Source organism: Emydura macquarii, unplaced genomic scaffold (assembly GCF_026122565.2).
Source record: "Emydura macquarii macquarii isolate MOO-44397 ecotype Brisbane River unplaced genomic scaffold, CSIRO-AGI_Emac_v2 contig_2636, whole genome shotgun sequence".
NCBI classification, from domain to species: domain Eukaryota; kingdom Metazoa; phylum Chordata; order Testudines; family Chelidae; genus Emydura; species Emydura macquarii.
In genome coordinates, this window is record NW_027132773.1 from 34,282,314 (window position 1) to 34,295,014 (window position 12,701).

Genomic DNA, 12,701 nt, shown 5'->3' on the forward strand with positions numbered 1-12,701 from the left:
TTGTCAAAGGGTGGTTTTCGAACCAACATGGTTGTTTTGGTTTTGTTTGTTTTTTTGCATTGCAGTTGATTCTGTACCCAATCATGTGAAACCCTATTGGCCCACAGAGTGCATAACGACAAGTGATGGGGAGGAGCCAGGTGGGAAGCAGAAACTGAAAGTGGAGACAAAGGTCAATGTGGAGCTTCATAGGGAAAACCAAGTGAACCACAGCAGTGAAGTACCTCGAGAAGATGAGAATGAAGGGCAGCAGAAGGAGAACAAACCTCTGCCACAGCAAAATAACCAACAGCTGGAACAGAGAAAAGGTAACTCAGCCAACCCAGTGCATTAGAAAGAAGCAAGGGAGAGAGAAAGTTTTGAAATAAAGTTTTGAGTAAAGTGAGAGACAAATGTTTTGTAGATTCTGTAATGGTAACTCAGAGATCCCAGCTTGAAGGATTTATTGTCCACATTAGGATAGTGGGGAATTTCCCCCTTCGTTCCCTTCAGCCTAAGGGCTTCTCTAGCACTCTGCAGCAGAACTTGAGCAGGGGCAGGCTTGGGTCATCAGCACCCTTCATGTTTGGTAGAATATGGTTGCTCTATAGAGGCAGAGTACCCTTCAGATGAGCTCCAGACTGTGTAACTAGAGAGGTTTATGGAGGGGCAGTAGTTGTAGAGACAGTTTTTGGATGCGCCTGACCTTTTTATTTTAACACGGAATAATGTGGGCAAACTCGAAACAATCCGCCTAGTAAAGGGTAAATGATGCTTTTCCATTTGTTCAGTTTGATTAAATAAAATTACCAGCATGATTAAAACTTCTGATCTTTCCTCCTCTCTTTCTGAAACAGGCATCTTGAAAAATAAAGTCACCTATCCTCCCCCTCTGATGGATAAGAATATGAAGAATCGACTACGGGAAAAATTATCAGATTATAATCAAACCACTATCTCATCCAGGACAGCTTCCTTAGGGACAAACGATGGGGTTCGTTCACCCTCTGACACTGGGGTGACAATAAAAAACCCACGGAGGGAACAGTCTCGAGATCAGCTGAATGGAATGGCCATGAATGTCCATGTGGGAACAGTGAATGCTGAGACCTCAGATTCTGAGTAAGTGCCGGTTTGAGACTGCTGTCTTCCCACAATCGCTGGCTTCTGACTTGTGCTCCTTTCTCTTCTCTGCCCCAAATTCACTTCCACACAAGGCTGCACCGTTTCAATGTTTAGATTTTCTAGGCTACTGGATTAAAAACTTTGGACTGTGATAACTTCTTATTTATACCACGCCCCATGCCCAAAGGCCTCTTGGCATTTCACTCAACAGAAAGACAAAACATGTCTGAAGAACATATTATGACTGAACACATACTCTAAAGTAAAGCAACCCTCTCTTTGCCCTCAGCCTTAGAGATGAAAAAACACCCTTCAAGCAGCCTCAAATTCAAAAGGCTTGGAGCAGCAGGGGGTGGGGGAAAGGGGTAGGGAGCAGTCAGTGAGCGTGGATGCCTGGTGGCAGAGAGGAAGTGGTCAGAGGACTGGGGCGGGGGAGGAAGAGGAGGTGTCGGGGAGCTGGAGCTGGGGAGTATCGGGGGGTGGAACTGCCAGTTGTGGGGGGAAGGAAAGGGAGGAGAGAGGGAGCTGGGAGGGCTGGTGGCAGTGAGAAGGAGACAAAAGGGGTTCCATTGAGCAGGGTCTCTTGAGGGTGAGGAATGGGAAATCTGGAAACACTGGAAGGGATGTGAGATGCTAGGGGGCAGATGCTTTGGTCACTCGGGATTATGGATAGGAGCATCAGGGAATCAAGAATGGCTAGGAGCAGCAACAGAGAGAGAGGGGAAGGGGTATGCTGAGCAGATGCTCTTGGGAGAAGGGAGGGCCAGTGTTGAGGACAGGCTATGGGGAGACTGATGCAGACAGGGTAGGCTAGCCCTAGGCAGGAGCATCAGGAGGCAGAGCAGGACAGGAACTCCAGGAAGATAGAGAGAAGGGGCCCAGTGGGACAGAGGAAGGGTGCGTGCCGAGAGTATGAGGGCTGCCTGCAGTGGGAGGAAGGAGAGGGGACAGGAGCTCTGGAAAGCTAGGAAGCTCTGTGGCCACTGGCAAGGGGGCAGATGCCAAAGAGTGGATGCTCTGGGCAGTTGAGAGTGAGGAGATCTGGGATAGTGGGAGCAGGGGAGATGGGTTCTGGGGAGTTGGTGGGTGGGTTCAAAGTATCAGGGTTCCAGGAAGGCTGAGAGCAGTGGGAGAAAGTTGAGGAGCAGTATCAGGGTGCAGGTGCCCAGCGGAACTGGGTCTCAGGAGGGCTGGGAGCAGTGTGAGGGAAAGGAGCAGGTAGTCCAGGTCAAAGGCATGAGGAGCTGGACCTGGCTGAGGGTGGAGGGAGCAGTGCTGGGGGAAAATGAGTAGAGTTCTCAGGGAAGTCCAGGGACTGATGAGAAAAGTGACATCCAATACTACAGTCCCTAAAAACATGTATACATGGTTGACAGAAATAAATCTGTTGTGTTGAAATTGGTGCATATATTTGCCATTATGAACTAAAGCTAAATTTTAATCCCAAGTACAGCACAGACTTTGCTAAAGCAGGTATTCATGGAGTCCTCGTTTCATGCGTAATCGTATCTAATAACATGTTCAAAGTTCACGTTATGAAAACTACGTATCAGTACATTCCTTTTTTAGCCAAACTTTATTTTATGTGTTTAGTTTTCCTTTAAGTACAACAATAATGATAAATGTGCTAATTCTGTTCATTGTCATAAGGAAATCTCTGACACAGCCTTAACCATGACATCATGCCCAGCTCCACCAGTTCAGTTTGCACACTCTCGGAGGGCACATATCTCTAAGCTCCATCTGAAAATCTCCCCTCTGATCTTTGGAAGTTGGCTATTGGAATGTACCCCAGTTAGCCAATGAGCCTAAATATTACTGACTAGCAGTAGCTAGTTGCTGCTATCAGATAATATTATGCACTCACAGGGAATAGCTGGCCAGCCTACAATGCTAAAGAAAATATATATATTTTTACATCTTTGTACTTTTTATGTATAAGCTATGGCATGAGCCTGTTTGAAATGCAAAGTTTCTAATACCTTGTAGGATTTCAGTAGTTTATGAAATGCACGCCTCCTCCTAGACATTAACCAATTACATGCACTGTACAGGCCTTCCTCTCATAATGCATTTCTCTCTGCGTCGCCTGTAAATAACATTTTCTGCCTTATTTTGTCCTTTGTAACAAGAGCAGTCTCTAACTTACAAGCACTTCATTGGTGAAGCATGATAACTTACTAAAATGGAATAGGTAGTCTCACTTGGAATTGTTGCCTGTCTCTATTTAACCCTAAGCCTGCATGATTACTTCTTCTCATGAACAGAGGCAGTAATGAAACTTCAATTTGAATCATCAGGAAATAGTGATGACTTTTGCATCCTGGGACTACTTGCTGTGATGTCACTTCCTTGGTACCTCGGATTTCACAGGCGATGCTGCATATCGAGGATGAGGATGTTATTGCTTCCTGTGCAGTTACATGTTATGGCAGACTTCTGGCTGCTCATAAATGAAAAATAGTGCCCAAGACATGCGTGATAAAGCTACATTGTGGTACATTCAATGGCTGTGTGAATATAACTGTGCCAAAATGCAAGGAGACATAACAGGGACCCATTACGATGGATGAATGGCTATAAGAAGTGTTGACAGAATCACAGCAATGCTGCAGGAATTGCTCATGTGTGCAGCCCATACTAATGACTTACAGAAGAAGAACAAATTGTCTTTACTACAGTGTACCTACAATAAGTCAAATGATGAGCCTTAAGAAAAGCACTAGAAGATGCCTCTGGCTGAGGTCTTGTTTTGTTACAGTGTGAACCATTCAGCTTGCTCAAATCCAGAGAGAAGATTATCATACCAAGTGCCCTTCCGTATCTATGCCAGCATCTTTACCAGCCTTTGATGGACACAGTGTCTTAAAAAATGTCCTTTATATATATAAATATATAAATATAAAAAATGTGTAGATAATTTTATATAGTGACTCTAAAGAAGGAAAAGTTCCTTTGTATATTTTACATTTATACTGATATTCTTCATTTGATACTAGGAAATCAATGGAAAGAGCTTTTGATTATTTTTTATATTAAAAATTGCACAATTGTACTTGAATTTGGCATTTGATAATGTAACTGATGTTTGCATCAAAGCCACCCTAAGATGCAATGCAGTTTTTAAAATACTACAGTGAAAAGGTTTAATCTAAATTTATAAATATAATTTATAAGTTTCTGTTTCCAGATTCTGGAATATTTTAAGGACACAGTGTGTATTTTTATAATCTCTACTAAAACTGACAAAAACGTTCATTTATTTTTAAGGTGTTTTGGCCTCTTTTCCCATATTTTTTTATTTGGTACTTACATTAAAAAGAACAGAAATCAAATGGCACAGCTAAAAGATATCGTATCTTCAGCTAGTCAAAGATTTCAAAACAGTTTTTCGCGAGAAATCAGTTCTGGTTTACAATATTTCCCTATTTAAAATAAAGTTTGTGTAATTTACATGCTATTCACCTTTTGACTTAGCTTTTCATCACATTTTTCCTACTCAGCAACAAACCAGGGTCTTGTTCTGAGGACTTGTGCAGTTCCCCCATTGCACAAATACTGTGTGAGGCTTACTGCTTTGTTTTACTTTTTATTTTTATTCTGAGTCAGCATTTTGCCAATCGGAGCAGAAACATGAGTCTTTAAGGATGTCTGTGTTTCATTTCTTAACTGTTTGGGAAATTCCTGACTATCTTGTTGTTTTGCAAAACAAACACAAGTATTAAAGGATTTCATGTTTGGTATTCACTAAACATATTTTAGCAACTGTAAGTGTGTAGTGGCTACCAACCTCATCTTTTTGCAGTGTTTACAAAAAAAAAAAAAAAAAAAATGTGAAAAATATTTTGTGTCCACAATAAGTATTTAGGGAAATGTTTCTGTTACCAGTTTCTTTTGGCTTGAATATATGACTCAAAATGAGTCCTCAGAATTCCACTTGTGCAAATGATACTTTTGTTATCTACCTTTCCTTAGTGTTATGTATTTCATGCTATAGTAATTTTTCATAGCTACCATTTTGGAAAGATATTAGCTGCTCCTTTGTATGAATGTGCATGTGAGAGAGAATAAACAGAAACAATACATCAGGCTGGATAAAATGCAGGAAATTAACTATAACAAAAAAGCATATAGTAATCTTGGTTTTATTATATCCTTATGCATTTTAAAATCTACTTGAGGCCTTTGGAAAGGGGAAAGGATATTGTCTCTTTAAAAAAATTATGCAACGTACTGTGTGAAATTTTCTGATTGAAAAAAGTTTTGTATGTTTAAGTATATATCACTCTTGACTGTGTGCTTAGACACCCAGGAGAACCAGCGTTAATCATTTTGTATGTATATTTTGCCCCCGTGAGATGTAGTTAGTTTTTATTTCAATCAGAACTGTTTCAGTAAATGTGTCAGTTGTATTAATGACAGAAAAATTAAAACCTATTTTTTATGACTTTTTAAAACTTTATGGCAGATTAGACACTGGAGGTTTTTTAACAAATGTGTATTTATTAATGTGCAGAACACTGGAATTGCAGCACAGATGAAAGGAGAATAAATTAAGATTTTAAATTTGTATTCCTGCTCTGGAAGTTTATTTCCCATGGAGTATTGAAGTAGAAATGGAGGAACTTCTAAGTAGCATTTCATATTGTTTGTAAAGGAGTTGTTTGAAAATGCAGACAGAAGTAGCGATCACTCTTCTGTGAAACAGAAAGGTTGAAAAACTCTAAGAATGTTTAGCACTAAAGTAGCAACTGTTTGTGAGATTTTAAATCTTTGGTTATGCTTCTGAGGAAGGTTGCTGAGCATTGAAATTAGAGAAGGGGAAACACCTACTAAGTTAGCTTGTACATCACCTTGTAGCATCCAGCCTCATTTTGAATATGCCATTGGGCATATCTGCCAGCTGGATGCTACATGTCAGAATCTCCCACGATGTCCTTTCCTGAAACCTGATGCCTTTCTAATATGGATTAACAGATTGCAGTTTCTTACTATGATGGAGTGGGGCTCTGCACGAGCACATTGGGTCTGTCCAGACAGATGAGCTTCCTGTGTCAGGGCCAGAGATTGCAGCAATTGAGTTTGACCATGTATGAGCATCTTACCATTTGGTTTCAGTTACAACCCCTACATTGACACTTTTCCCCCTCCCCCATTTACTTATCTGCTGTAGTACTTCCTTCTAGAACATTCCAAACAGCAAACGAGTGTAAGCTGATTTCTTACTAGAAAATTACAAACAGTGATTCTGGATGCCTTCGCAAGGTGCTGAGATATCAGATATAATGTTAGATAAATTTGTCACCATGCCTGAGGTCTGCAGATCCATCACAACAAGTACTTCAGCCTGCTTGCAGCTTGGGGAAAGAACTGGCAGCAGCAGAAAGCCTTGCCCCTGAAGTTCCCACCAGATTTGCTTTGTTGCCACGGTGGCTCAGCTGGCCCCTCCCTGCTGCTTTACTGAGGGAAATTCCACACTCTCATTTCAAATCTCTGATTAACAGTGGGGCTAATGCCTAGCTGCGTCCCAGGGCTGCATTTGACTTGTGGGGAGTTTTTCCCCTGAGTACTGCGTCCCCGTCTGAGGCGTTGTGGCTGAGAAAGCCAAAGGCAAAAGGAAAGGCCTGGGACTCCAGCTTCACCCACTGTCATCACAGCACAATCCGCGCAGTGTTGCCTCTGCTCCCGCAACCCCACCCCAGGCAGAAACAGGCAGGACTGGAGAGGCCAGTGCCAAACAGCTCCTTTCCCCCTCACTGTAAGGGGAATGCCAATAGAAGGGCAACTCGGCAGATCACACTTAAGTGCCTCAGATCCGCACCGACAGCCCCTCCCCTCACTAACAAATTCAGCTGCCTTCTCCCCTCCCCTCGGGCTGCCGACGGACACAGCATGGACATTGGAGAGTGCGATAAGGGGGCTGCCGCACCCAGGTCCCTGCCCTTGCTCCACTCTTGTAGCAGGCCCTCCAGGTGTTCCCTACCTACCAATAACCCAGGCTGAGACCGCCAGGGAAAATGAAGGCCCATCTGGCCCATGGGGTCCTCTACAATAGAGAGAGGTAGGGCTGGGAGACCCACCGTCCTGGGCAAGCTGTCCCAGGTCATCCGTCTTCTCAGAGAGTCATTTCTAAGCCCCTTCCCTCTCCTCAAGAGATCCTGGAGTGGGCCCCGGAGCAGGAGGAGAAGCTCAGCTTCTTTCAGGACAGAGAGAGCTCGAATCACCCAAAATGTCTTGGAGTGATCCTTGAGTGCCTCCCACTGAACCAGGAGCACAGGGCCAAAGAGCAAAGAAATTGAAGGGGAAGTGGGAAAGGAGTTTTTACCTCAGGGGAGGAAGGCCACCTGTCCCAGTCAACATTAGAGGAAACTCTTCCAGTAAGATCGCTGTGGAAGTGAGGATGCCTAAAGCTGGTATCCCTCCTTTAGCATCCTGGGAAGCTATCACATACGAAGCATGGCAATTTCCAGCCATTTGTGAAAGACTGGGAAAGTACTAGGCTACCTCTGTGGGACACCATGGCCATCCATCCAGGCAAACATCCCCAGCTCCTGCTGCAGATCACCATTCTGTGGTCACCAGGCTAATAGCCCCAACTGCTGCTACAGGTCACCATGCCCACCACCCTCTCATTCTCCCAGAAGCCAGCTCTGAAAGAAGGAGACCAGTTCAGACATGGAAGAATAAGCAGGTAATAAGGGGCCTCTTGGCCCACGATTTACTTCTTTCCAGCCCCACTCCCTGATTTTGAGATTGAAAAATAGGATAAAGCTGCAGCTGTGATTCACAGACACAGCCCCATAAAAGGGCCCCTCTAGACCATGTCTGGAAACCCTACTTTAACAAAAGTAGCAAATAGCCATCTCCTCCCAGACAGAGAGCCCCACCGTCCTAACTACATTTTGTTCTCATTGTCACAAAAGGCAGGGAGAGGCCAGACAAAGGGGGCACTGATCAATGGTTGCCCAGATCCAGCAACCTATCCAATTGATATAGAGACATGCATGGTAGCAGTTGGATGGCTGCATAGCAGCCCCACACTCAACCCTGGGTTGTGGGGATGTGTGACTTTTACTTTATCACATGCTCCACATTACACACAGGCACAGTGCTCAAATACACAGCCTCTGTACAGATAGAGGGGATTGCACCCTTTTTGCATACTAGCTGAAGGGTTGCCAAGTAGTTGGCGAATGAGTCTCTATTAGAGTGAGAAAGCATCTCCATAGCCAGCACATCCTAGCCTTTCAAAACTCATCTGTTCAGCACTAGTTTCCATTCCACCATTATAACCATGCTGGCCATCCACACCAAATGTTAATTATAAAAGCTGATGAGATTTTGGATTATTCCCTTTGTTCAACACCAACAACCTATGTAAAGGCAGATAACACAAATTACTGACCCGCTATTTCAGAACACTACACAGCAGTTCAGACCCAAAACCCACCATTCACACTCCACATGTGAGAAATTTCCTATGGACTTACATCCCCTCACCACAAAATTGAAAGTAAATAGAGTTCTTCAAGTGCTTGCTCATGTCCATTGCACGTCAGGTATGTGCGTGTGCCACATGCACCGGTGAGAAGTGTTTTCCCTCAGTGGTAGCTGTAGGGCCAGCTCTAGCACCCTCTGCAGTGGCGCACATATGTGCCGGTATACAACTAGAGCCATTCCTACAGATAACACAGAGGGAAAAATCTCCGGCACCGGTGCATGTGGCGCACACACAACACATTGTGAGCAACACATCGTGAAGAACAGTTACGGAAGGTTAGTAACCGGCTTTTTTCTATGGAGAGCATAGGTGCTAAATAGAATTTGGAAAGGAGTTATAAGGCATGATACACAAAGAGGTGTCTGCTCACATGTCTGAGCACAAGCTGACAGAAATTGTCTTAATTTCATTTTCCCAAGATTATTGTGTGAGGCTTCTTTGGAGTATGAGTATTAAGGAGCAGGACATATGCACTGGATACAAGTGCTGTACTATCTGTAGAGTTGTGAAAACCTCGCTTTCAAAAAATAGCCTAGTAGCATCAGCTCTGCTTTGTGAAAGATATTATTGCTAAGCCTGTTTGTGGAAAGCATTTATACTCTTGCTTTGAAAGCGTTTGTACTCTTATGTGTACTGAACAAGGTTTAAGTCCTGGTTTGATTTGTTACCAAGACTGAAGTAACAAAAATTTGGAGGAGGAGGCTTTTAGATTCAAGAAAAAAACCTGGCGATTTTAAATAGCATTAAATGCATCTTAAATAGCATTGATTTTTGGGGTAAAAAAGTAACTGATGGGTTGTGTTTAACAAAATCACTTCTGTTTGCTCTTTAGAAAAATAACAGGTAACAAAAAGCCAGTATTAGAGCATGTGCAAGTGCTATAAGGTCCATGGCTAAAGTGAATAAAGATACAGGGCCATATCTTACAGTCCGTGACAGGAGAAACACCCATTTAGGGCCTAGTTCCGCAACATTTACTGATGAGTGCCTTAGCCACGTAATCCCATTCAAATTGATAAAATTAGCAGAGTGGCCCTGATGTCAGTACAGTACTGTGTAGGTACTATTCAATGTGAGGAAGGGTTGCAAAATCAGGCCCTTTAACTCTAAGGGCAAATCCCTAGGTACTTAGGTCATGAGTTACGCACTTTCTGAAAAATTGTATTAGGCAGCTAGCTACCTCTTTAGGCAACTAAATGCTTTTAAAAACCATGCACTTACTCTGTTTTTGTTTTTTTTGTTTTTTCTTGATTTCCATGCCCACTGATTTCAGTGGGAATTTGACTGATAAAGGGCTGAGTCAAACCAGAATACGGGCCTGAGGATTTAGATGCCAGTGAATGATTTTCAGCACCAGAGAGCTGCACTGGCCTTTCTTAAGTAAGACAGAAGTATTCCCTACACTATTGATGATGAAGAAATTGTATCTACCAATAACTTGCTTGTCCTGGGCTGCTTCTGAGTAAACGTTCAGCCAAGCCAAACTGTACCATGTTTTGTAGCCATTTTTATTGGGGGGAAGGTCTGTTTTCAGAATACCTAGTGTAGCAAACTTAGCTTGGCTCGCATTAATGAACCAAAGCATGCAAGACATTTTTATTATAATAAATATTACTGTCCATTCCTTAAAGTTAAATAAAATTAAGATGTGGGATTTTTTAGTACACTGGTGCAAGTATTTTGGTTCACGTATTTTATGTGGCCAGCACTGGCCTGTGAGAATGTGCTAGCATTTTTTAACAGAATTATTTCTAAGTACCTGGCCAGTTTGTCAATAAATTTGTCTGAAACACATGGAATAAACTGGCAAAGTGGGAAGTCAGTGAAAGAAACAACATTTATTTTAATGACGCAGGATTGAAATGAAAGGGGGGGGTTTACAAGTTTTAAAACCTAACTCTGCCAAAAATCAACCCTAAACAAACCAAAAGAATTTAGCTTATAGGAAAACCTTATCCTTTTAAAAAATGTATTGTATTGTTTATTTTTAAGTGAAATAGTAACATCTTGGGCTGGAGTCTCATTTACACTGTCAGAATACAAATGAGATTCAGGCTCTTCAAATTTTAGTCTAAGCAAATTGACTACTTTCACAGACTGTTACTGACAGAAGCTAGCCAGCAGACACACCTCCTCACCATGAAAAAATGAGCGTCCTGTAGCACCTTAAAGACTAACAAATTTCTGCGGGCATAAGCTTTCGTGTGCTGCAACCCACTTTGTCTGTGATTTTCATTTCATGCATCTGACGAAGTGGGTTGAAGCCCACGAAAGCTTATGCCTGCAGAAATTTGTTAGTCTTTAAGGTGCTACAGAACGCTCGTTGTTTTTGCTATATACGGACTAACACGGCTACCCCTCCGGAACTTTTCTCCTCACCATGTTTTCTTGAACTAACAGATTTAACTGTTTAGATCAACTTTGGCCATAGATGAGCCAAAAAAAAAAAAAAAACCAAACAAACAAAACAGTTCTTTCACATAGGGTAATAGCAAAGAGTTATTTTTGGGGGGGATAGATTCTGAAAAGTTACAAAGTATGAGCAGCAGCCTTTATTTGAATTGCTACCAAAATAAAATCTGTGCAACAGCATTTTTTTGCAAAGGAAGTACAAGGAGCCTTTTAACCTCTTGCCTCTAAATTGGCAAGGGTATGTCAAACAATCAACTTAAGACAAGTTGCTGACTATTTTTCTATTGACTGGAAAACAGTTTGGGCAAAAATTTGAGAGCTACATGTTTTCGCTACAACAGCATTAGTGATTCACTCTGCAATATGCAGCTAGATCTAAACAATGAGTTTAATTGTTTTTAAAAGTGTTTTATAAAAACTGTATATCAAGTCCTGAAAGATGCTGATGGGGCGAAAAGTGTTTGGTTCTTCAGGCAAGCCAATGAGTGCTTAATTCCGCTGATGATTTGGCCTGTGTGATTATGGTATTCTATAATCCATTTTTAGACTATATTCCCTAGTGTACAAAAATCTACAACAAACCAAAGGATTGTACTCAGTTCAGTGCTGTCTGGATCTAGTTAGTCTGTTTGTTTAAAATCAAATCAACTGATCACATGAAGAAGAAACACCAAGTTAAGCAGAACTCGTTTCTAGATGCTGGCACTCTCTTTATACAGTTGTAAAATATTAGATGGGTTTCTTTAGCGTGGAACAGTAACTAATACCATTTTTCCTACAAATGTAACTGACTGAAGAATATCATCTTCAGCTAATATTTACCAAAACATGTTGCTTTTTGTCATTCTAGAGTACCTCTTCATACGTCTTTGTTTGTTTATCTTGTTAGTATTTTGATACTATTGAATTTTGGAAACAAAGCCACTGAAATGTTTTTTTACCATTATATTTATTAGATTGTTTATGCAGTGGCAGAACTAGTGATAGCGAGAAGAGCTACGCATTTACGATGCAACAACCTAAGCAGTGTCATGGTTTTGTATTTTGAATGTTAAAAGTTATTAACGATGCGAACACCTCCAGTAGGCTCCACTCCTGTATGAAGCAGGAAAAAAGACATGGTTCCTGCCCCAAGGAGCGATGAGTAGTTGCCTATCAAACCACTCCTTAGCTCTGAACATTGTTTATTTTACCAATGGCTGTTTATTTCGTGTGTATGGGACAGGGTGTAATATATTGTAACATCATCAGCTGATCAAGAGGAAAGCTAGAAAAGTACATGGCTGGATGCTGAGAATAGGCCTAGGTTCAGATTTCTTTACAAATGGTGGGGGGGAAATATGCCTTTTTGTTCAAGCAAGAACAGCTTAGGTCACTGGTGCTGAAATGCACTCATGCGAGTCATTCTTGAATAAAACAGAAGTGGCCAATAGTCCTATTGTTCACAGCAGCAGCTACATAAAGGCAGCACAGAACTTGGAAAAAAAAGCCATGAAAGCATTTCAGCAACCCAAGTATACCCAAGAGAACTGCCAGCTGGATAAGGAACTGAAGACAGAGCTCTTCTTAGGGAAACTGAAGTAAATGTTGGAATCATAGTTGAGTATGGTAACAAAAGCCTTTAGCTCATGGGCAGGAACAAAGGTAGTGCTATGTAATATATAGTGCTTTTTATGTTAATAAA

The 12,701-nt window shown here is 41.9% G+C and overlaps 1 protein-coding gene across 4 annotated transcripts in view; it reads left to right on the forward strand.

Annotated features, from left to right (window-relative positions):
* Window positions 1-5,676, forward strand: part of CELSR1 (cadherin EGF LAG seven-pass G-type receptor 1) — a 256,449-nt gene extending 250,773 nt beyond the window's left edge. For 2 of the 4 annotated variants that reach the window (XM_067564399.1, XM_067564401.1), the window contains exons 33-35: window positions 66-308; window positions 837-1,101; window positions 3,372-5,676. In XM_067564399.1, the coding sequence (XP_067420500.1) occupies window positions 66-308; window positions 837-1,101; window positions 3,372-3,396 (533 nt within the window). In that variant the 3' untranslated portion in view covers window positions 3,397-5,676. The remainder of the gene's footprint in view (window positions 1-65; window positions 309-836; window positions 1,102-3,371) is intronic. The other 2 variants (XM_067564400.1, XM_067564403.1) reach the window with 2 other exon arrangements.
* Window positions 5,677-12,701: the final 7,025 nt, after the last annotated feature.